Consider the following 21,623-nt stretch of genomic DNA (forward strand, 5'->3'; position numbering starts at 1 on the left):
CTTTCCCTTGTACCCACACCTCTCTCTAGGACTCTGTTGGAGCAGGTGGATCATTGGCAAAGCTTCCTGGCTTTAGTCAACATGATCATGTTTTGTACAGGCATCCCTGGCCACTACCCGGTGAACGAGACCACCAGCTCCCTCACACTCACCTTCTGGTACACACTACAAGTAAGAAATGTTAAAACCGGCCCACAAAATAAGCTTTGCTCATTGTGCCATTGCAAGGTTCCGTAAGTACTGGCTGAAACCATTTTCACACATGTATAAAATCATTAACATGAACTTCCCCTGCACATCCTGACTGGATAAATGTGCAAATTGCTGGGCCCCACTGGTATTTTTCTACAGCTTTGAAATTATAAAATGTGGCAGCCTGTCATTTGCTTTTTGCCTCCTCTGTTATTCACTGCAATCACTTTCTTGGTGTATGTGAGCTGACAATGTAATGTTATAGACATAAGATAATGGTGGTGTTTCCTCAGAGTGGTAAGTGTTAAATAAAATCTGATATTTACATGAGTGTCTGTGAATAGCCTTTGGTTTAAGCTGTGCATACTGTACTTGATTTTTGTTCCAACCCAAGACCAATCCTTGTTATTATCCCTCTTTTCTCAGGATGAAATTATGTCGTTTGAGTCAGATAAGCAGGCAGTGTATCTGCAGGTCTACAGGCCAGTGTATTTCCAGTTGGTGGATGTTCTGCTACACAAAGCCCAGTTCCCCTCTGATCAGGAGTACGCAACCTGGTCCTCAGATGAGAAAGAGCAGTTCAGAATTTACAGGTGTGTATGTGTGCGTGCACATTTGTATCCCTGACCCTTTCTCTGGATATTGTACATGCCTCCTCCTGCTGTGCATTGTTGTGTGCAAAGTGTTTTAGTGAAGGCCTGGGGGTTTCAGAAGTTACCTTGTGACAAGATGATTAGTCAGCAAATGAGTGTTTTTATCTCTAATATACTCTCACTGGACTGGCAGCTGAGAAAGCAGAATCTTTGTGGAAAATAGATTAACAGAAATGTCTGTGTGTCCTTATCTGTCCTTCAGAGTGGATATCTCGGACACACTCATGTATGTGTATGAGATGCTGGGAGCAGAGCTGCTGAGTAACCTGTATGATAAACTAGGAAGACTGTTGACTAATGCAGAACAACCCATGTCATGGCAGGTGGGTGAGACATACACAGAGACGAGCAAGGAGAAAATATGAACTATTTTCTCTTTGATTATTGAAGCCATTGGAAAGTTCTAAATAAGTGTAATGCCAAATTTAATTAAACCTGCTTTTCAAGACTAGGTCTTTTTCTTTCTTTTTTTAATTTTTCACAATATTTGACTTTTGTTGTCCTCCATAAAATTCATGCACACTTACTTTCAATATTATCTTGAGGTTTATTTTAATGTTATTTTCATTGTTTTCATGTAAATGTTTTTATTCAAACTGCACTTTTTTTATTGTCAACTTCTACTTACAAATCAACTGACTGTGTTTCCCCCCCCCACAGCACACAGAAGCTTTGCTGTATGGCTTCCAGTCCATAGCAGAGACAATAGATGTAAATTACTCTGACGTCATCCCAGGCCTTATTGGCATTATCCCTAGAATCAACATCAACAACATCCAGTTAGCGGACACAGTTATGTTCACAATAGGTAAGATAGAACAAACTGTGCAGTGCAGCTTCCGCCAGGAAGCAAATGGTTTCTCATTCAGTATCTGAACATTTAATCTGCCACTAGGGGCTCTGGCTGAATGGTTGGCAGACCACCCAGTGATGCTTAGCAGCGTCTTGCCCTTGGTTCTTCAGGCTCTAGGGAACCCAGACCTTTCGGTTTCATCCGTCTCTACCCTCAAGAAAATCTGTAGAGAATGCAAATATGACCTGCCACCCTACGCAACTAACATAGTAGCTGTCTCTCAGGTACGTACACGCATGTCCACTACTTCATTTAGATGTCACCGGTTGGATGGATTTTTCTACCACGTTGATCGAGCATCCAGAAATAGTATTTACATACACGGGCATTTTTAAAAATGGAGTTTCTCATCCTTTGTTTTAAAAAAAAAAAAAAAAAATCACATCCAAACATACAGTGTCGTAAAAAAAAAAAGAAATCTTTGTCCACATGAAAACACAATTAACGCGCTGTCAAGAGTATGTCAAACCAGCAACCAGTGGGGTAACCCTAACCATACAGTCATATTGGTCAGTCAGAAGCCTGAACAAAGTTATTACTGGATCCACTGGTGCTCGGGTTTGTGGAAAACCCAATTTGGGAGTGTGGCTGAGTGTAACCGTGACCTGTACAGCGTATTCTGATGCCATGGTTCTTCAGCATAACAGGCAAGTGACTGTCTGTGTAAGTGTAAGCGCGATAAAGCCTGATTAGCAGTGTTACAAGTTACCACCGCTGCACAATATCACCTGACAAACAAAGGACATAAGGTTGCACGCTAATGTCCAGCAAATGAGATTCCGGCACACACTCATGTGAATAGCCAGAAATTCAGTTTTTCCTGTTCCCATGTCAACACTTAAGAGTACTTTTCATTTCCAGTTTGAGAAGGTTTGTTGTGCTTTCATAATAATATAACTATCATTCTGACTCTATTTTCTCTCAAGGAGGTGCTTATAAAGCAGATCCACAAGGTCAGTGTGTGTCACATTCGCACTGTCTTTTTGTCTTGGCATTCAGTTCAGAAATGATATTTAATAAGGAATGTTGTGAAAGAATGATGTAGCATGTTTGCAGCCTGTAGCCTAAGGATGACATGTCAGAAATGTGTTTGTGCTGTCTGTACAGTGTAATGCCTTTAAGCTGTCTGCTCACTTGAACTGAAAGTAAACCTTACCATCATTGTCTCTGCCTGCAGACAAGTCAGTGTATGTGGCTGATGCAGGCTCTTGGCTTCCTTCTCTCTGCTCTCCCTGTGGAAGACATCTTAAGAAACCTTCACTCTCTCATCACCCCCTACATTCAGCAGCTGGAGAAGCTAGCTGATGAGACGGTGCGTACTAAAAACAAAGTGCACAGAGTAGGCAGAGCTGGACTCTGGTCACTAGGAACAGGCCTCGTGTCTGTGTGGTGTCACTGCAGTGGAACATTTCTCTGTGGGACCAGATTGGATTTGATTCTGCACCAGGATTAGTGACTTACATAGAAGTACTGAAGACACACTTTGCCTCCATCATGCAAACAGACATGCACACCCCAGCACAATGACTTCAGAGATCAGAAAATAAAAAAAATGCCTGTACACATAATCGCAGTAGGTCATGCTTTTACATGTAAATGTACATAGTCATGCAAAAGAAACGGCTTCACCGTCTTTAAATGTCGGGTCTAATGGAGGCCGGATTTTCAGATATCTAACTCTGATTAGTACAAGTGTCCTTATCTAAAAATACACAGTTTGATATCTGTTGTGTGTTGAACAAATTAGAATTGTATGGATGCTGAGTCAGCATCCATACCTCGTTTCTTCTGATCCCTTGCTGTATAGTCAGTAAAGACTTCAACTGGGGTGAATAGAGCTGTCAGCTCAAATGAAGCTTTTCATTTCTTTTTGTGTGTCTGTCTCATCCCTCCGCTCTCTGCACAGCACATAGATTTTCATCCATCCGTTAAGACTCTCTTTTTGAAGTATTGGCATTACATCAGACTAGGAAATCAGGTGCTGTGTCTGGAGCCAGACAAAGGGTGGCACCTAGTGGGGAGACCTTCAGGTTCTGTTACATCAGAGGTGAATGGTCTTGATGTCCGACGGGCTGACAGCAAAAACTGACTGTCGAGCATTAAAGAACTCATGTACTGTTAGTGAGAAAACTGGTATGAAAATCGAGGCAGTACCTTTTCTCTGACATGCTGCTTAAATACTTGACCATTATTTATCATTGAAATTAATTAGATATCTGTTTTAGTGATTTAAATAATTACTTTCTTTGTTAATTACTCAAAATAATGTTAATTGCCTCAAATTATGAGTTTTAGATTAGTTACTTTAGTCTCTGACCAACAGGAAAAGTCAGACTATTCAATGTAAGTGACTTAATGGATAAAGTGATTAATTATCAGAATTGGGATTGTTTTTTTGTTAATTTACTTACCAAACCCACATTTAATGTTGTTTTTTTTTATTGTGGGGGTACCTCCTGTCTATTTTCAAACTGCATGTCTAGCTTTTAAAGGTATTACTTTTCAAGGCAAATGCTAATGGACTAAACGAGTCGGATGGACAGGGGACTTGGGTTGTATATGAGCAAATTCTTAATTAAAATAATTTGGGGTTTTTTTGTTGTTTGTTTTTCCCTTTCTTCAGCCCAATCCCTCTAATAAGTTAGCAATCATCCACATCTTGGGGCTGCTGTCCAACCTGTTCACCACTCTTGATATCAGCAAGCAGGATGACGAGTCAGCGGACGGCTCAGCTCCACCAGTCAAAACAGCCCCACCCACACCTGGACCAAACCCGGTCAGTCACCATCTCATTAGTACAGTTGAGCAATTAAACAAGTACATTTGCTATCAGCAGTAGGTTGAATCTTTTTAGGACCGATGGTGGCCAGTGTAAACGTACAGTATTATCCATGTAAAGAAATTGTAATGTAGTACACAAAATTCTGGTACAGTAGTTGTGAAACGCTGCAGGACACATGGCGCTCACAGGCTTATGAGCTGCACTCCCTCTCTGCAGAGGTAGTTTGCTGCTGGTTGAAGAGGTGAAGGTGGTAAACAATTCTGCCCGGGCACTCAACCATCGTCATTAGTAACTGTGCTGATATGCATGCACGTGTGTGTAAATGCCAATGTGTAATGCTACTTCTCGTTAATGACTTTGCTTTTTAATCATTGAATTTAAATTTGATTCATTTTGTTTGTGTGTTCCAGGTAGTGGTGGTTTTGCAACAAGTGTTTGCTCTCATACAGACCGTACTCAGCAAGTGGCTCAACGACTCGCAGGTTGTGGAGGTAAGTAATCAACGTGTAGTCAGACCTTTGCTTTCCAGAAATTGGCCGACTAATAATAAAGAGGTTTGATGACATTTGCATGGAGCTGATCCCATGCTGTTCTTCAGGCGGTGTGCGCCATCTTTGAGAAGTCGGTGAAGACTCTGCTCCATGAGTTTGCTCCCATGGTGTCTCAGCTAAGCGAGATGCTTGGACAGATGTACAGTACAATTCCCCAAGCCTCAGCCCTTGACCTTACACGACAGGTACACACTCCTACTGTTCACCTGCACAATGGCATTCACTAACATGAGTAGTCTTCATTTGTTACTATGTGGTTACATACCAGTACACTTTAGAGCTTTGTCAGTCAGGTATGAACTAATAAGGGACACACCAATGAGACCAAGATTAATGAGGGCGCACTAAGTTTGTAAACCGTTACCCAGTGTGTTCATGACTGGATTCTTAAGCAGCATTTGTTAGACCTCATACTGCAAGACTAAATCTCATTTATAATTAAATTTCAAGTTATGTTTTACTTATGTCATATTCATTATATATTAAGTTTTTTTTTTCTTTACCCAGTGGGTTATTTGTAAACTCTACCAGTTGTAGGTAAACACAGTTTTTACATTAATCATGAAACCACAGTTCATGTAAAGATGTTCTTAGATTTTCCTGCTGCAGACTGTCTTCCTCACAGTAGCATGGTTTCCTGTGTACAAGTGTCTGATTTGAAGTCCTGGTGTTTCAGATGGTGCATATCTTTGCCAGTGAGACAGACCACTTTCCACCCATCAAGGCTCTGTTTGAGCTGGTTACCTCAGTAACACTGTCCATCTTCCAGCAAGGTAGGGGGTCCAGCATGGGTGGGACTGTGAACACTGAACTGTTTAAATCAGTGGTAGACCTCTGATTGGTTCTGATCAAATTTGGTTTCACAGCGTCCAAAGTCACGTCTCTGTGTGGAGGAGAAGAGTGACATTATTAGCAAATTTTTAAAAGTGATATTTTATGTATGTTATGACTGACATACCCCATACTCCCCCAGCTGTGATTGTATATAAATGCTGATGTCCAGCTTCACTTTTAGACAATAAAAATGGTCAGCCTGAGAGTCATAAACAGGAACATTACAAAAGGTCAGAGGTGATTTGTCTCCGTTATTACATTTTACCTTTAAACATTTGCAGTCATTAATGTAAGTGGTCTGTCTGCTTCTTCTGTTGGAAAGACCGAGTCTCATTTGATGATTGCATCAATACAGACTTCTGCTGCCACTGATCATAGATTTTAAATCATTTTAAACACATTCTTTGCCCTTTACGAACAACATGTTGGAATATATTCTACATTGTTCAGATTAGTTCAATTTTTAAGTCATTTATTTTTCACAGTTACGGAGTTCTGGATGGATGAAGTGTTTGTGTTTGGGCTGCATGAAAATGGCTTTCATTTTGTAAAGTGTTCAAGTTGACCAGGGCCTCGTGACCTTGGGGCCACATTCATTTTCAGATTTTCACATGGACCTCAATGAGATGATTTACTGTACTGCGTTTGGCTTAGAGTACTTGCACCAGCACCGTCTGCTGCTCCCCTTCCCTTTGTGTTGTCCCCTTTCCCCTCTCCTCCTCTAATGCTTTCACTGGTTAAGCAATGGCTGCCTCTCCTGCTGCCTCTAAACTCTTTCTTTTCTGAACAGGTGCCCTTCAATAGATAATATCAGTTGCAGCACAGAGACCAGTAGCTTATTCAGTTGGCTGATATATAACATAAGCAGAGCAGGCCGGCTCAATCCACTGCTGCACTAGGATTAGAGTCAGGCTCTCCATCGTAGCCCTCTGAATAGGCCCTGGAGTCTGTCAAAGGGCTGTGTGTGGTGGTGGTGGAGTTACAAAAATGGCAGCAGGTCACATGTCTCATGGAGCTTAAAATAGTTCCAAACAGTTAATTAAGATCAATTGTTTTTTTTTATAGAGAATAGCAGGATTTATCAACAGTTACTTGTACAGCCTTGCAAATTATTTCACGTTCTGTTGTTGTAGATAGCCCAGCTAATATAGCTAGTTAGCTAGGTAACTATTTATTAAAGTGACTCCATATTTGACAGGGATAGTCAGTAGGTTGTTAGACATGTTTTGATATGTCGCTAACATAAAATGTCACCAATATAATTATTGCTATTGATTTCAGCTTCTTACTTTATTAGACAGCAGTCAGTTCGATGTAACTGTGGCACTGCTGCTAATGTTTGAAACTATTTGACGTTCCAATGATCCACCATTCCTGTAAAAAAAATGGTCCTTAATAGTGTCAATGGAGATGTCACCACTCTCCTTCTTAATACACTCTGGGGGCACTGAGCAGGAAACTTGTTTGGAGTCTGGGAACAGCTAAAGCTGGGCGCTCACTACAGGCATTTTATTTCATTACAAGTCTGTTGTTGGAGTCTCTCCAACATCACTCCTAAATCATGTTTGAAAAATCAGGAATCTCAATGTGGATTCTTCAGTTGAGAAGCAGGAATTATGTGTTTAATTGAGCAGCATTTGCAATCTGTCATACTTTTAAAGTATGGCAGTCTTGTAGTCTGTGTCCAGCATAATGGAGGTAGTGATTTTGGAACCTATCCTGATCCTTGAGTGTGATTTCATACTGATGGCCATGGGTTCACCTTTGAAGCAAAGGGGATCTTATTGACCAGTTCTGAATGGCTCCTTAATCATCACCTCCCCCCATCAGAGGCACTTATTTAAATCTGAGAAGAAATGAGGGGAAGGAGGTGAACAAGGGGCTCTTTCAGGTTTGGTGCCCCTTTTCCTCCAAACTGTCACAGTAACAGAGGTGCCTCCTGGGTTCCCACTCCAAACCCACTTTTATTTCTTTATGTTTGTTCTTTTTCTCTTTACTTCTTAATTTTTGTTTCTCTCCAAAAAGACCCATGTCTTTGTCTTCTGCCAGTTTTCTCTTTTTGGTTGGTCTGTTCTTCCAGTACTCTGCCAAAGCTTCATATGCCCCCCCCACCCCCACCCTTTCCCCCCCTTTGTTCCTTACTCACGTGTGAATTATTTCGATGAAATATTTTTGAGTTCTCTTTGCTTTCCACATGACTGTTGAATCTATTCAGTTGCTGTTTGTATATTATTCTTATTCTCTTATGATTTCTTAAGTTTCATCTTTATTATATTTTAGGACCCAGGGATCATCCTGATATTGTTGATTCATTTATGCAACTCCAAGCTCAGGTGTGTTTTTGGTTTCTTATTTCATTCACTTTGGGTTTCTCTCTCTCTTTCTCTCTCATCTCACTGTTTTCTCTGTCCTCTTCTCCTCTGTAGTTCTTTCTGTGCTTTGTTACTGGACCCTAAGGGGTCCCATCACACAGTCAAGGCGGCGGAATGAAATGTGAGGGGAGTGTTTGGAAAAAGAGACGACTGGCTCTCCTCAAACACTTTTGATTCTAACAGTCACCTCGCCACATAAACATGGTACTGACCTTAGGAGGGTTTTTTCTGATGACACTGACATCACACTGACATGGTAGGGTGTTATGATGTGAAGTTTCTTCTCATTGGCCAGGAATTTCTAAGAAACTAATTAAAATCAGTGTGTAAACGTGCTACTTGGTGAAAACTTTTTGTTTTCAATTACTTGGTAACTAAGACAAAGTAGTTGGGTTTTTTTTTTGCTAGATGACAGTGCATTTTATTTTTTTTTACTGTTACAAGGTTTTAGAGGTGTTTCATAAACCTAAGTTGTCAGGAAACACTAGTGACGCACAGAGAAATTCCTCTGTTGGAGTAATTTATTACACTGTTCTACATGCTGTTTAGAAAATGGATAAATAAGCACTAGCGTAAAGTTGTCATGCATGAAACCCTTTATAAATGGTTTTTCTTTTTGCTGTAAAGTCAACATCAGGGCACATTTGCTGCTTGTAATACAACAGCACACTCTTAGATGATACACATTCGTTGATTCAGCGTTGTTGAGAAGTCATCTGTATCAGCGCTGTGGTCCCAGGTGACTGGTTAGTCTCAGCCCAGTCCTCCTCTGAAGTCATTCCGGCCCAGAGCCAATCAAAGCCCAAATGAATTAATATTCAACTAATATTAATCGGTTCAGACAAATTGGCTGATGGCTCTTCTGTTTTCTATTTTTGTCTTCTGTCTTCATTCTTCTTCCTTTTGTTTTCTATCTCTGGATGGATCTGACCATCTCTCTCCCTTTCCCTGTCTCCCTCTCTCCTCTCCTCCATCCTGAATGAGTTCATTATTACAAGATGAGTTGTTTCTCTTTATCTGCAGATGTTAATTACACACTTTTGTTGCATATTTAATCCATTCAAGCAAAAACAAGGAAAAGTAGTTACAAATTAGACTGATTTGAAGAAACAGAGCCAAAATCATCATTGCCTTTAATTTGACTTATGTTTCTAATGATTTCAGTGTTTGATTTTTTTGTAATTTGTTTGTTATACCTGCTGAGTTCTGCATTGGAGGATCTCCATGAGTTTGGATATAGTTCTGTTTTTTGTTTTTTTAAACAGACTGAGAGAGAACTATAGCCTGGTAGGCAGATCTGGTCTCAGTCTAGTGTTGCTTCCAGATCCGGCTATCAGGCTGAGTGGATATTGTTGATAGCAGTATTTTGAATGAGCTTATGCAGTGGAATATGGTGAAGCAGCACCGAATGGGTCAAACCAACTGAAACGTACTCTGTTTAACGCCTTTATTTGCTTCCTAGGCCCTCAAACGGAAGCCTGATTTGTTCTTGTCTGAGAGTCTTGATGTGAAGGCAGTGTTCCACTGTGGTAAGTTTGCACATTGTTTACACAAACCCACAACCCTACACACTGCACTGGGTGTTTTGCTACAGTTCCTGTGAAATATGTGGCTGTCAGTACAAAGTACACACTGTAAATGTTGGACACCAGCCTTCAGTAATATATTTGTTTCTATCTCCCTCTCGCACTTCTAGGAGTTCTGTCACTCAAATTTCCTGAAGCGCCCACAGTCAAGTCAGCGTGCTTGTTCTTTGTGAGCGCACACAACTGAAAACCCTGCAAACACATGAATGTTAACTATAACCATCACTTTAGATGCAAATGAGTCACTTGGCTTTCCTTGTGTCTGTCTCAGACTGAGCTGTTACCTCACTGCTCAGACGTGCCTCCATTAGCCAGGGTGGTGCAAGAGGATGGAAAAATCTTAGTACAGGCCGTGCTGGAGGTGAGAAGCGCCACAGTTACACATCACACCACTGAAAAGTTGCATCGTTTCACTGATGCTGCAGTTTGCTGTGTTATCACACTCCAAATTTTTCATCCTCTCTTGCGGTCGTTAAGCTCCTGATGTAAAATGCCTCCTCCCCTCTCTTCAGGGCATCGGGGGTGGGGCATCTCGGAGCCTGATGGACCAGTTTGCAGAAGTGCTTTTCTGTCTAAATAAGCACTGCTTTTCTCTGCTGGCTGTGTGGTTGAAGGAGGCACTGCAGCCTCCAGGGTTCCCATCATCACGGCTCACAGCTGAACAGAAAGACAGCTTCTCACAGCAGATACTCAGGTACGCTTTCAGACATTTCATTACAGGCTTATTATCTAACAATTCCATCCAGCTGGTCCACCCCATGATTTCTCATATACACTATATGTTTATAATTGCAAGTATTTCTCCTCTTTTTGTTGCTCTCTCTGCTGCCTCCACTGCCATGCAGAGAACGAGTCAACAAGAGAAGGGTGAAGGACATAGTGAAGGAGTTCACACTGCTGTGCAGAGGGCTCCATGGTACAGAGTACGCCGCTGAATACTGAAACTCTACCCTTGAACTTTCACCTAACCATGACCTATGCCTTCAGTGGAAACAGCTGGATGCCACAACAACACAGTTTTCTCCAACCCAGAGAAGAAATGATTGTAACGATAACCTGCCCATCTGTAGACCAGGAGATGGAACCATTCCAGCACCGACCTGCCATTGGATTTATGAACAAACACTAAATCTCTGGTGGCTTTAGGGAGGCTGTCCTTTTTGGTCTGATTTTATTTTTTTCTGTCCTGAGATTGAGATTGTCTTCTCTCTCCCCTTCCTCTCGCCTCTTATTTAAAGGTCTTTCCTTTAGAAGAGCTTTGAGCAGCACTCCCAGCATGCTGCCTCCCGCCACCTTCTATCTGTGTCTTTTTCTGCCTTTCTAGAGCAACCTGTGGCTCCTAGGTTATTTCCCAGTGATTAGCATCTATGTGAAATGGCAGTGGTATCATATGTAGCCACTTGACATATAATTTTCCAAAATAAATCAGAGAAATTTATAAATGTATATGTATAGACGTATAGAAAGATGGTGGTCGTCAGCCCTGCTGCTGCTAATGGGAAGAGAGAAGAACCAGTGTGAGGAGGGGTTTCTGCTGGAAAAATAACTTTAAATATGATAATATTTACTCCCTCCCATGCCCCCGTCATCTCTGCATTGTCAGATTATCATGAAATGTTTTGGCAATTTAGCTGCTATGCATTTGTAGTTGTATGAGTGGAGAAAAAGTCGAAGGCCACATAACCTGGACTAAAAACGGTCTGTTCTCTTGCCTAGCCCTCTGTCTATGGGGCTGTACCTCATGTACATACAGTCCTACCCTGTCATACTGCAGTCTCTTTGGGTTGTAGAGAGTGGTCTTTATGCTGTCGTTCCTTAGGTAAAGCAGGACTGCCTGGAGTGATGGCTGGAGGGTAAAGGAATGACAGTAGCTGGCAGAGAGGATAAGGGCACAGGTTGGAAACTGAGAAGGGAACTGAGTGTTTGGAGGGATTATTAATGCTGTTGGACTGCTTAGTCACTGTATTCGTGCAAAAATATTAATCAAGTTGTGCATATTAACATTTATTGGTGAACACCTTTGTGTACTTGAGTTTACGCGTGTTCATACCTGTATGTTTGAGAGGTTGTTTGTGTGCACAGGTGCATAGGTGTATCTTTTTCAACTTGTTCAGTGCACTTGTATTGGACCTACAATACACATGAATACGTAACTTCTTCCCGCCTTTTAAACAGAGGCCATTCATTTCTTCATGCCACACTCATTGAGACTACTCTTTTCTTAAAGACTGACCAGGCACATCCGGTATTTCACCTCTGCTGCTCACTGGCAGTCACACACATCTATTAAACCTTATCATCTGGAATGTGATAATCACTGACTAAACTCAGCCATCTGTCTGTTATTGACACGACTACTGCTCATAACAAAGCCACTCGACTGCACAAGCCACTCAACTGGTTTCATGGGTCACTGCCTGGGAGAGGACAGAGAAGGATTAGAGTTCAGTAACAAAACCTTTTGAGAAGGTTACTCAGCATTTGTAACTAAAAGACCACCAACATTCTATGCTCACCCATTACGCCAGAGACCTTATTGGTGAAGTGATGTTATGACTGTAAAATACACTGTCTATTGAATCAGCACGAACCGTTGACATTTTATAACACTCTGTGGTCTCTGATAAAACCATATCTCAGTCTGATCCTTCTGTTTTATCCGAGGTGCCTGCAGACATGTAGCATGTTTGTGTTTTGCTGGGGGGGGTTAAGGGGACCAACATATTCAGTGCGGAAATCACTGCACAAAAACCTGATTTAGACTGGAGGCAAGGATCTGCTCTAGAGAGTGAACTGTCCTGCTTCAGAGCCTGATCTGAAGATTTGAAGTGTGAGTGATTGGACATTAAACACTGATCCTCAGTCTGTTCTGTGGTCTCACTCTGAGGTACAGTATGAAGATAAAACAGTTTGTCCCAGTTTGAAGAAACTAGTAGGTGGTTGAGGGGAGGGAGATATGAAATGTACATTGTTTTTTTTTTTCTACCTTGGCTTTAATTTATTAAATATATCTAAGACTGCAGCGCCTGTGTGTGGGAGTAGTTTATTTTAGCACTTCCACTAAATACACAGTTTGCATGTCTTGCAAATACTCTGTGTTCCAAGATCTCAGAAACAATACCATTAAATAAACTTTCAAGTAGAAGCATGTAAGACAACACACCTTTCATTAACTTTCTAAATATGCGACTGGTTACTTTTTGACTTTCTGAATTCAACCTCGTGCTAAACCAGGTACAGAGTTCGTCTCCTAGCCGAAAGGTCGGCGATTTGATCCCCATCCTTCCTAGTCCACATGTCAGTTTCCTTGGGCAAGACACTGAACCCCAAGTTGCTCCCGAAGGCCAAGTCAGCGCCTTGCAGGGACAGAGAGCGCTGGCACCGCAGATGACAGCCTCGGTTCTGTACCGGAGACAAGTTCCTTATGTGTTCAACATACTTGGCCAATATATTTGACTATCAATATTTTACTCTGAATCCACTCACAAAGTTCAATGGAGTAGACCTCGCGCATGCGCACTGTTCGGGTGGCTCCCACGTGCGTACAGAGGTCAGTCCATCAGTCTTCTTAGTGTTGCGACCTCAACCAAACAGCCCACCTTTAGTCCATTTAAGAGGAGCACAGGTATCCCCAAGACTCCAGGTTGAGAGCAGCAACTCGACTCGAAGAGTTAACTTCGTTATTCGTAAGTTGGCTAATTTTACCAGCTAGCTCTGCTGCTCTTTAGCAAGTTTACGTTAGCTTTTAGACAGAGAAGAAAGGCAACAAAGAGGAAACAGACCATACTGTAAATATATCAGAACACAGTTTTGCTGTTAGGTGACATCACTTAGACGACACATTTAGCAGCTGTATTCTCTGTAAACTCCGTGTGGTTACTTGATAGGATAGGTTAATACAATCAATCTTAGTAGAGATCTACAGTATGTGCACTCCATGTTGTTAAGGGCTAACTGAAAGCTTCTGAATGTGCTGTGACCTGCAGCGTGCACACAATAGTGACCCAGTAGTCAGGAGCCTGAGTATTTACAGCTGAACTAGTTTATTACAGAGACAATTGTCATTGCAATGAATGAGCTATAAAAGCTGAACTATTTAAAATCCAAACGTTATACTTTTTTGTGAAAGGCTTGAATGAAAACACAGGCCAACAATGATTTATTACTATTTGAACGGTTTGCCTGGGTAGACTGTTATGCTACTTTAGGGAAATATATAAGTTTACTAATGGATTTTAGATATAAAAGTAGATGAACCTTAGGCTGCTTGGTTTACTGTCCAGGTGGAATGTTCATTGTGACACTATTTCATGTTTGCATACTTGCAACACTGAGGGGGAGACATGGCACAAGCAGAGTGGCCTGCTCTCTGTTTGCTTATCTTAAACTGAACTGGAGATTAAGGTCAACCTCAGTGAGAAGATATGAGAATCCTTAAGTATCATTGTTCTGAAGTATTGACCTTTGACTTTTCTGTGGTCTCTTAAGGTAGAATGCACTTACTGATTTAGTAAGATGGGATATGTCCGTGTAGATTCTCAGTCATCCAGGTCACAATAAGATGAGCATATCAACTGGACTAGGTTTTTAGGTCGAAGACGTTTCACCTGTCATCGAGAGGCTTCATCAGCTCTGCCCGACTGGCATTGAGTGGAGATATTTATCTCCATCGGTGGTGTTTCAGTCCTTTGATGGCCAACAATGTCCTCGATTGAGTCGTTATAGAACATCATTACCTGTCTTTGAATCCTCCCCTGTGGACCAATGCCTATTGTCCTAGTGGGCATGTTTGGGCAGAGATCTCAAAACAGGATTGAAGACAAGTTGTGTCTTAGTCCACCACCTCTATTTATTTAGTGAGGGGTGTTCTATTTTTACATCACACCACTGTTTTTACAAAAATAGCTTCCTTAACCAGTGATGTTCTCTGGAGAGGATCTGGACTTCACTGTCCTCAAAAGAATGTCCTTTGTCCTTCAGGTGGAGGTGGACTGCTGACTCTGGTCCACTGGAGTTGGCCCTCCTGTGTTGGGCCATGCATTTGTGCAGCGGCTGCTTAGTTTCACCAATGTACAAGTCGTTACACTCCTGACTACACTTAATGGCATACACCATATCACTCTGTTTATGTCTGGGTGTTTTGTCCTTTGGGTGGACCAGTCTCTGCCCCAGGGTGTTCCCTGGCTTTGGTGAAGGCCTACTTGGGGTATCCATTTGGGGTAGCTTTAAGGGAGTGTGTAATTTCTCCTCCTTGGCACCTTCTGCAGTTGTGGGCACTTCATCTGCCCTGTGATTTAAAGTTCTGATGACTCCCAGTTTGTATTGAAGTGGATGGTGTGAGTCAAAAAGCAGGTACTGGTCTGTGTGTGTAGGTTTCTGATATACTTCTACCTTCAGGCTTTAAAGTGAATGTATTTTTCTGTCTCTGTCAGTCATGGCTGTAGTGCGGTTCTACAGTACTGAAGCTGTGAGTGGGCGGGCCATACAGAGGGCAGCCAAGCTCTACCCCCAGCTGTCAATCACCACTGAGCTGTGCTACAATGTGGAGCTGACGGGTGAGTGTGTAACAGCTGGTCTGTAAAGGGGCTTGTAATTTAAAATGTGGAGGTTGTGGACAGTCGGACAGAAATTGTATGCTCTCATCTTGTGTACCTCTCTGTTATCTTCATTTATCCATTTATGTACTGATAGTTTACTCCTGCTTTCTGCTTCAGACTGTGATAGCCTCAGTGCAGAGCAGAAGGGGATTCTCCTCTGGTTATTTCGTCCTCCCCTGGAGGCAGAACTATTGTCTGAGAAACCGAACCTCACGGAGGGTAGTGGGGAGAAACTGGTGGAGATTGGACCCAGGTACTGCTGCACCTCACAGTGGAATAAATGACCTGTAAACACATCCTGGGGCTCAGCATTTATCCTGCATGCGGATCTGTTGTAATTATTATATTGAATACATTCTAAAGCATTTCAATTGAGATGTACATGAAAAGACTCACATATTCATACCAGGTTTCAATATGTTCATTCTTGACAAGCAAGGATCCTGAGCTTTCAGCTACATTCATGGTCTTCATCAGGAGTTGTAGTTTGTTCCATTGTTATGGAGGTGACATGAGTGACCCAAGTATAAAACTCTGCTCAGTTACAATATCATTTGAATATTTGGACTGGGTTGTTTGTTGTTAATTGATTTAAAACACTGGAACAAACTGGTGTATGAATTTTATCATATACATAGGTACAGTTAAAAATTTAAAGTGAATATGCACTGTTCCCTACAAGTGAGCCTTAGACTCCAGTGTCCAATAGTACAGAATAAAAGCATTATTCTCAAGATTATTCTGTTCATGTCATTAGTGGGACTCAAATGTAAAGTGTGGCATGAGAACAGTGCCACAGAAAAGTTAAAGTTTCCAAAATTTGGAAGGTGCATCCTCTAAGGATCATGCTCAGGATGTGTCATAGTAATATAGCTATTAGATTTTAATATATTTAATATATGAATATTCCTGCCAAATGCAGTAGAGGCTTGACGCCCTGAAAAGACAAAACGTATCACATATAGAGTTTCCCCCAGCAGAGGGAAAAAGAAGATTTCCATATATACAGTCCACATAAAGTTTTATACAGATGTACAGTTTACTTCCTGTAATTACTGTCAGCTTGGGCATGCTGTGCAGGATGTACATGGTGCATTTTCTGTATGTATACACCGACCAGCCGTAACCTTATGACCACCTGCTGCCTAATACTGTGTACACAGCAGTCAGTGTGGCAATGTAACAAGATAAATGTTATTCACTTCACCTGTCAGTGGTGATGTTATGGCTGATCAGTGTAGCTGCTTATACCAGCTCGGATAAATAAGAAAACTGAAATATAAGAATGATTTTCATGTGAAGTGAGTAGATGTTCACTGTCTCCACTCGAAGATAATATGGAAATCTTTAATGATAATCTGAGTCTGTCAGACTGTGGGAGGAAAAAAATAAACATAGGATTTTATTTTCGATAATAATCAGGAAATTCAAATTTTTAATCAGTGACCCTGGAAGAACACAACACCAGTGAGGTAAACATCAGTGTGCAACTATAGAAAATGTCTCTAAACAGTTTGTATTGAAACTGTTTTGTTCCTCAGGTTAAACTTCTCCACCGCCTGGTCCACTAATGCTGTGTCCATCTGCAAGAGCACTGGCCTCACTCATGTCACCCGGGTCGAGCTGTCTCGCAGGTTTCTAATCAAGGTTTGAACACAGAAACACACACACACACACACACACACACAAGAATCATTTTGGTGAGTACTGACTCAGGAGCATTTTCTTGTCCCTGCTTCTCTCTCCTCTCAGCCCCAAAGCGGAGGGAGCCTGAACGAGCTGAACAGAGATGTAAAGAAGCTGATTGAGTGTCTGTATGACAGCATGACAGAGTGTATCTATCAACATCCTATCACCTCCTTTACCGTGGAAACCAAACCACAGCCTGTGTTTGAGGTGGACATCTTGGGGAAGGGTCGTGCAGCCTTGGAGAGAGCAAATGATGATTTGGGTCAGACTGGGTTTTTTTTTGTTTGTTTGTTTTTTTGTTTGTACTTTCTCTTTGCACCATTCTGCCTCAAACTCTTTACTTTCATTACTTAGACTCTTGTCTTATCATATTTAATGTACTGTAACGTTTCTCTTCTCTCTTTCTTTTTAACGCCTCCTTGTAGTCTTGCAGCTATTTGTGAGTATCTGCTGATGGTGGTAATAATGTCACATGATGCATGACATATTAATCAGCTGGTTATAGTCACAGGATAGCTGTGATGCTGCTAATTATCATACATGTGCAGGTGTGTGTTTCATGTGATGTGGTGTGAAAACAATTAAAATCCAAAAAGAGATATAGACTCCATCTATTTAATGGGAATGAGATAGTGACTTTTTTTATTCAGTTTATCAGTATCAGGACTTTGAAGTCAAGTTATTGTCTATCCAGCTGACAGCTGAATTTATGGCCTATTTTAGGACTCAAGTTTTGAATATTATAATTGGCTTTTTGGTTGTAATAATCCAGCTATAAACTCAGAAGGTAACAGTTTTACTTTCTACTACCGTAATTACTAAAACATTTTTTCATTATGTGTCGACATTGATTATTCACAGTGTTCCTCTCTTCTATGAACAGGTTTCAAAGTGACACTGGCCACTGCAGCAGAATGTGTTTTGCGTGCTTATGGTCATGCTTTGCTTATTTACTTGTGCCCAGATTCATCAATATTCACCAGCTGCTCAAACAGATGAGAGTAATTTCAGTACAGTACACCACAGGCCTCTTCTGTCCTCAAGTAGAATTGAGGACAGAATTAAAATGATCTCTTTGTAATTTGTTGATGCTATAGCTGTTCTCCCTAAGGACTGATACTGATTTTGCTTTCACTATTTTGCTTCCCCAACTGAGTTAAACGGTTTTTAATGGAAGGGACACATTGTTTATAGGTGACATGATATTTTAAAGCAGCAAATACTTTAAGTAACAGTCCTTTCACAATACCAGTATCTGGTTAGGTTCTGCAGAAATCACACAGCTTTTGGGTTTCTGTTTTCATGAAACATGCAGAGAATATAAAATACTGTTTGGAAGTGATCTCACTGTGTGTGTGTGTGAATGTCTATGTTTCTACATCTTACCAGTGTTGCATGGTTACAAACTAGTGTGTCAGTGCTGTTTAAACGAGTATGCAAGAATTTATGTTTCATACCGTATCTTTCCTTCCTGATTGTTTTAGGTCTTTTTGTGTGTTCAGGATCTCATTTTTTGTTGCTTGACCACCCAGGTCTGGCCTTTGATTCCTGGGATCTGGACTACTACACATCGATGTTTCAGAGAATTAAAAGGAACCCCACCAGTGTGGAGTGTTTTGATTTGGCCCAGTCCAACAGGTGGGTGTGTTTGCAACAAGCAGATTAGCAGGACAGGCTTTGTGTCGCATGTGTGTTTCTTGGCTCTGTAGTTTTGTTCCTGGGTGTTTTTATTCTTTAATGCTTTCTTTGCACCATGGTGTCGCAGTGAGCACAGTCGTCACTGGTTCTTTCGGGGGCGGATGGTGATCGAGGAGCAGGAGCAGAAGGAGACTCTTTTCAGTCTCATAATGGACACCCAGCTCCACAGCAACCAGAACAACGTCATCAAGTTCAGCGACAACAGCAGGTATTGTAGGAGTGGAAGCAACACCGCAACCGCAGGTACTCTGTGTGTATTTCTGTTCACACTGACTTGATATGAAATGTGTCCCCAGCGGTATCAAAGGGATGGAGTTGGAGTGTCTTTACCCAACGGATCCATCCCAGGCCAGCCCATATGAGACACAACGTTCACTACGACATGTCATCTTCACTGCAGAGACGCACAACTTCCCAACTGGTCAGGGCAAACATAACAATCTATGCATACTTTCAACATTTATGGCCCTTTTCCCCTTATGTGTTATTTTGCAAGTGATAATGTGCAGTCCCTTTAAACCCAATCTCTAGGTGTAGCACCATTCAGTGGTGCCACCACAGGGACAGGAGGTCGTATCAGAGACATCCAGAGTGCTGGACGGGGAGGTCACGTCATCGCTGGCACTGCGGGATACTGCTTTGGCAACCTGCACATACCAGGTCAGATTTGTCATAATCAAGCACTTTTCAAAACCCAGGTTACACAAATGGAAACCAGTGAAATGAAACCAGTTTTAGTAGAAAATAATACAAATCTAATCTGGATATAAGAGAGGCTTTAAAAAATATATTTTAATAATTTAACCAATCTTCAGGTAGGTTGTTGCAGAGTTTCAGGGCCTTGAACTGCAAACACTCTGTACTATCAGATCCAAAGGACAATGAAGTGACCTACTGTAGTTGTTTAGAGACACAGAACTCCAACTTGAATTGTGCTTCATACAAACAGTCGGCACATCTTTTCTTGCTGTCCTCTATAGGTTATGTTCTACCATGGGAGTCTGAAGGAGAAGGGTGGGAATATCCTTTGAGCTTCGCCCTTCCACTGCAGGTGGCCATCGAGGCCAGTGATGGAGCATCAGACTATGGCAACAAGTTTGGAGAGCCTGTTCTCTCAGGTAGGAAAATCTACACTACAAACTGTATACTAAAGCATTACTAGAATGAATTCAACTGTTCATTTTTGACCTGAATCTAGAAGTGACAGAACACATCAGATCAACGCAGATTGTAAAGCCGGAATACATTTGCAATTACATTTGTAACACACACACACACACCCTCTTCACAACTTCCAGCTCACAGCCACCCCCCACTGGTGCCCCTGCTAGCAGCCCAGCCCTTCTGCCCACACACTCCAGCACTCTGCCCTCCTGCTCCAGTCTGGCCTTTACAACAGACCAGGTGAGAGATAAGCTTAGGAAGATCAATGCATAGAAGGATGCATGTCTGAATACCATCAGATCCAGGCTACTAAAGTAATGTGTAGGTCAGCTGTGTGGGATAGTTGTGTATATATTCAACATGAGCCTGATGCTGAGGAGAGTACCACAACTGTTGAAAACATCCTGTGCGGTACAGGTGCTGCAAACACAGCACCCAAAGGACCTCAACAGCTACTGGCACAGATATGGCACTTGATGATGACACTGGAAAGATTGGCCCTTGTCCATCTCCATTTTCTGGTGAGCTCATCTATGGAACAATCCTGGCACCATTCCTCTTCACCCTGTATAATGCCGACATCATGTACAACTCCCTAAATCATCACCTGCAAAAGTTCTCTGATGCGTTTGCGATTGTTGGCCTCATCACAGATGAGGATGACGGGGAGTACAGAGAACTGATCCAAGACTTTGTGGACTTGTGTCTGTGGAACCACCTCCAGTGGGGAATATGGGGAAGACAAAAGAGCTCTGACACCAGTGAACATCCAGGGAATGAGAGAGTGGACTCCTAAGTACCTGGGTGTTCACCTCAACAACAAACTAGTCTGGTCAAACAACACTGAGGCACTTTACAAGAAAGGCCAGAGCATGCTTTACCTGCTGAGGAGCCTGAGGTAATTTGGAGTGCAGGGGACACTCCTGAGGACCTCCTTCGATATAGTAGTGGCGTCATCCCTCTTCTATGGAGTGGTCTGCTGGGGCAGAAGCATCTAAACCTCAGACAGGAATAGACTGAAAAAACTGGTCAAGAAGGCAAACTCTGTCCTGGGAAGTCTCCTTGAGGATGTTAACCAAGCTAATGTCCCTGCTTGAGAAGGACTCCGAACCGAATGCATGAGACCCTGACAGCACTGGACTTGGTGACAGACTGCTTCACCTCAAGAGCGTGACCCCCACCAAGTTGACAAACCACACACTTAATAACTGTGAATACTCTGCATACCAGTGTACAATATCACTTACTTTTTATTATTGATTTGATTTGATTTATTTTTTCAAACATGTAGAAACAAATGATATCAACACACACACATAATTTACACAAATCCAACCAATGCTAATCCAGAATCAGTTTGCTTATACCTAGTACATGTTTGAATGGAGTAGGAAGAAGTCAGACTTATCCAGTCCTACCCCATAACATCATCTTATACAAAAAATTTCATGCATCATTGGCTGCAAGCAGTATCTCTACATAGGTAATTCTTCACCAGACAAGTAATACACAGAAAATTTAAAACAGAGTGTTTCCTTCATGCATTCTTGATTAAATCTCTTATTCTTGCATGTATCTTGAATGACACATACATTTATATTTATATTTAAACTCCTCGATTCTAGTACTGTTTTTCATGTCCACACTTAAAT

General features: G+C 41.7%; 2 protein-coding genes across 2 annotated transcripts in view; both read left to right on the forward strand.

Annotated features, from left to right (window-relative positions):
* LOC109974869 (importin-13) overlaps positions 1-11,450 on the forward strand; it is a 28,245-nt gene extending 16,795 nt beyond the window's left edge. Inside the window, exons 7-23 of the mRNA XM_020625299.1 lie at positions 30-171; positions 619-785; positions 1,048-1,168; positions 1,506-1,653; positions 1,741-1,922; positions 2,625-2,651; positions 2,876-3,010; positions 4,322-4,474; positions 4,891-4,971; positions 5,079-5,216; positions 5,708-5,804; positions 8,146-8,198; positions 9,700-9,766; positions 9,934-9,992; positions 10,095-10,184; positions 10,336-10,517; positions 10,669-11,450. Of these exons, the coding sequence (XP_020480955.1) occupies positions 30-171; positions 619-785; positions 1,048-1,168; positions 1,506-1,653; positions 1,741-1,922; positions 2,625-2,651; positions 2,876-3,010; positions 4,322-4,474; positions 4,891-4,971; positions 5,079-5,216; positions 5,708-5,804; positions 8,146-8,198; positions 9,700-9,766; positions 9,934-9,992; positions 10,095-10,184; positions 10,336-10,517; positions 10,669-10,765 (1,939 nt within the window). The 3' untranslated portion in view covers positions 10,766-11,450. The remainder of the gene's footprint in view (positions 1-29; positions 172-618; positions 786-1,047; positions 1,169-1,505; positions 1,654-1,740; positions 1,923-2,624; positions 2,652-2,875; positions 3,011-4,321; positions 4,475-4,890; positions 4,972-5,078; positions 5,217-5,707; positions 5,805-8,145; positions 8,199-9,699; positions 9,767-9,933; positions 9,993-10,094; positions 10,185-10,335; positions 10,518-10,668) is intronic.
* Positions 11,451-13,232: 1,782 nt separating this feature from the next.
* The window catches only part of pfas (phosphoribosylformylglycinamidine synthase), a 21,884-nt gene continuing 13,493 nt past the window's right edge, over positions 13,233-21,623 (forward strand). The window contains exons 1-10 of the mRNA XM_020625306.1: positions 13,233-13,509; positions 15,256-15,378; positions 15,538-15,673; positions 16,962-17,067; positions 17,173-17,371; positions 18,642-18,747; positions 18,875-19,015; positions 19,104-19,228; positions 19,339-19,467; positions 19,788-19,925. Coding sequence (XP_020480962.1) covers positions 13,248-13,509; positions 15,256-15,378; positions 15,538-15,673; positions 16,962-17,067; positions 17,173-17,371; positions 18,642-18,747; positions 18,875-19,015; positions 19,104-19,228; positions 19,339-19,467; positions 19,788-19,925 — 1,465 coding nt within the window. The 5' untranslated portion in view covers positions 13,233-13,247. The remainder of the gene's footprint in view (positions 13,510-15,255; positions 15,379-15,537; positions 15,674-16,961; positions 17,068-17,172; positions 17,372-18,641; positions 18,748-18,874; positions 19,016-19,103; positions 19,229-19,338; positions 19,468-19,787; positions 19,926-21,623) is intronic.

Source organism: Monopterus albus, unplaced genomic scaffold (assembly GCF_001952655.1).
Source record: "Monopterus albus unplaced genomic scaffold, M_albus_1.0 scaffold352.1, whole genome shotgun sequence".
NCBI lineage: Eukaryota > Metazoa > Chordata > Actinopteri > Synbranchiformes > Synbranchidae > Monopterus > Monopterus albus.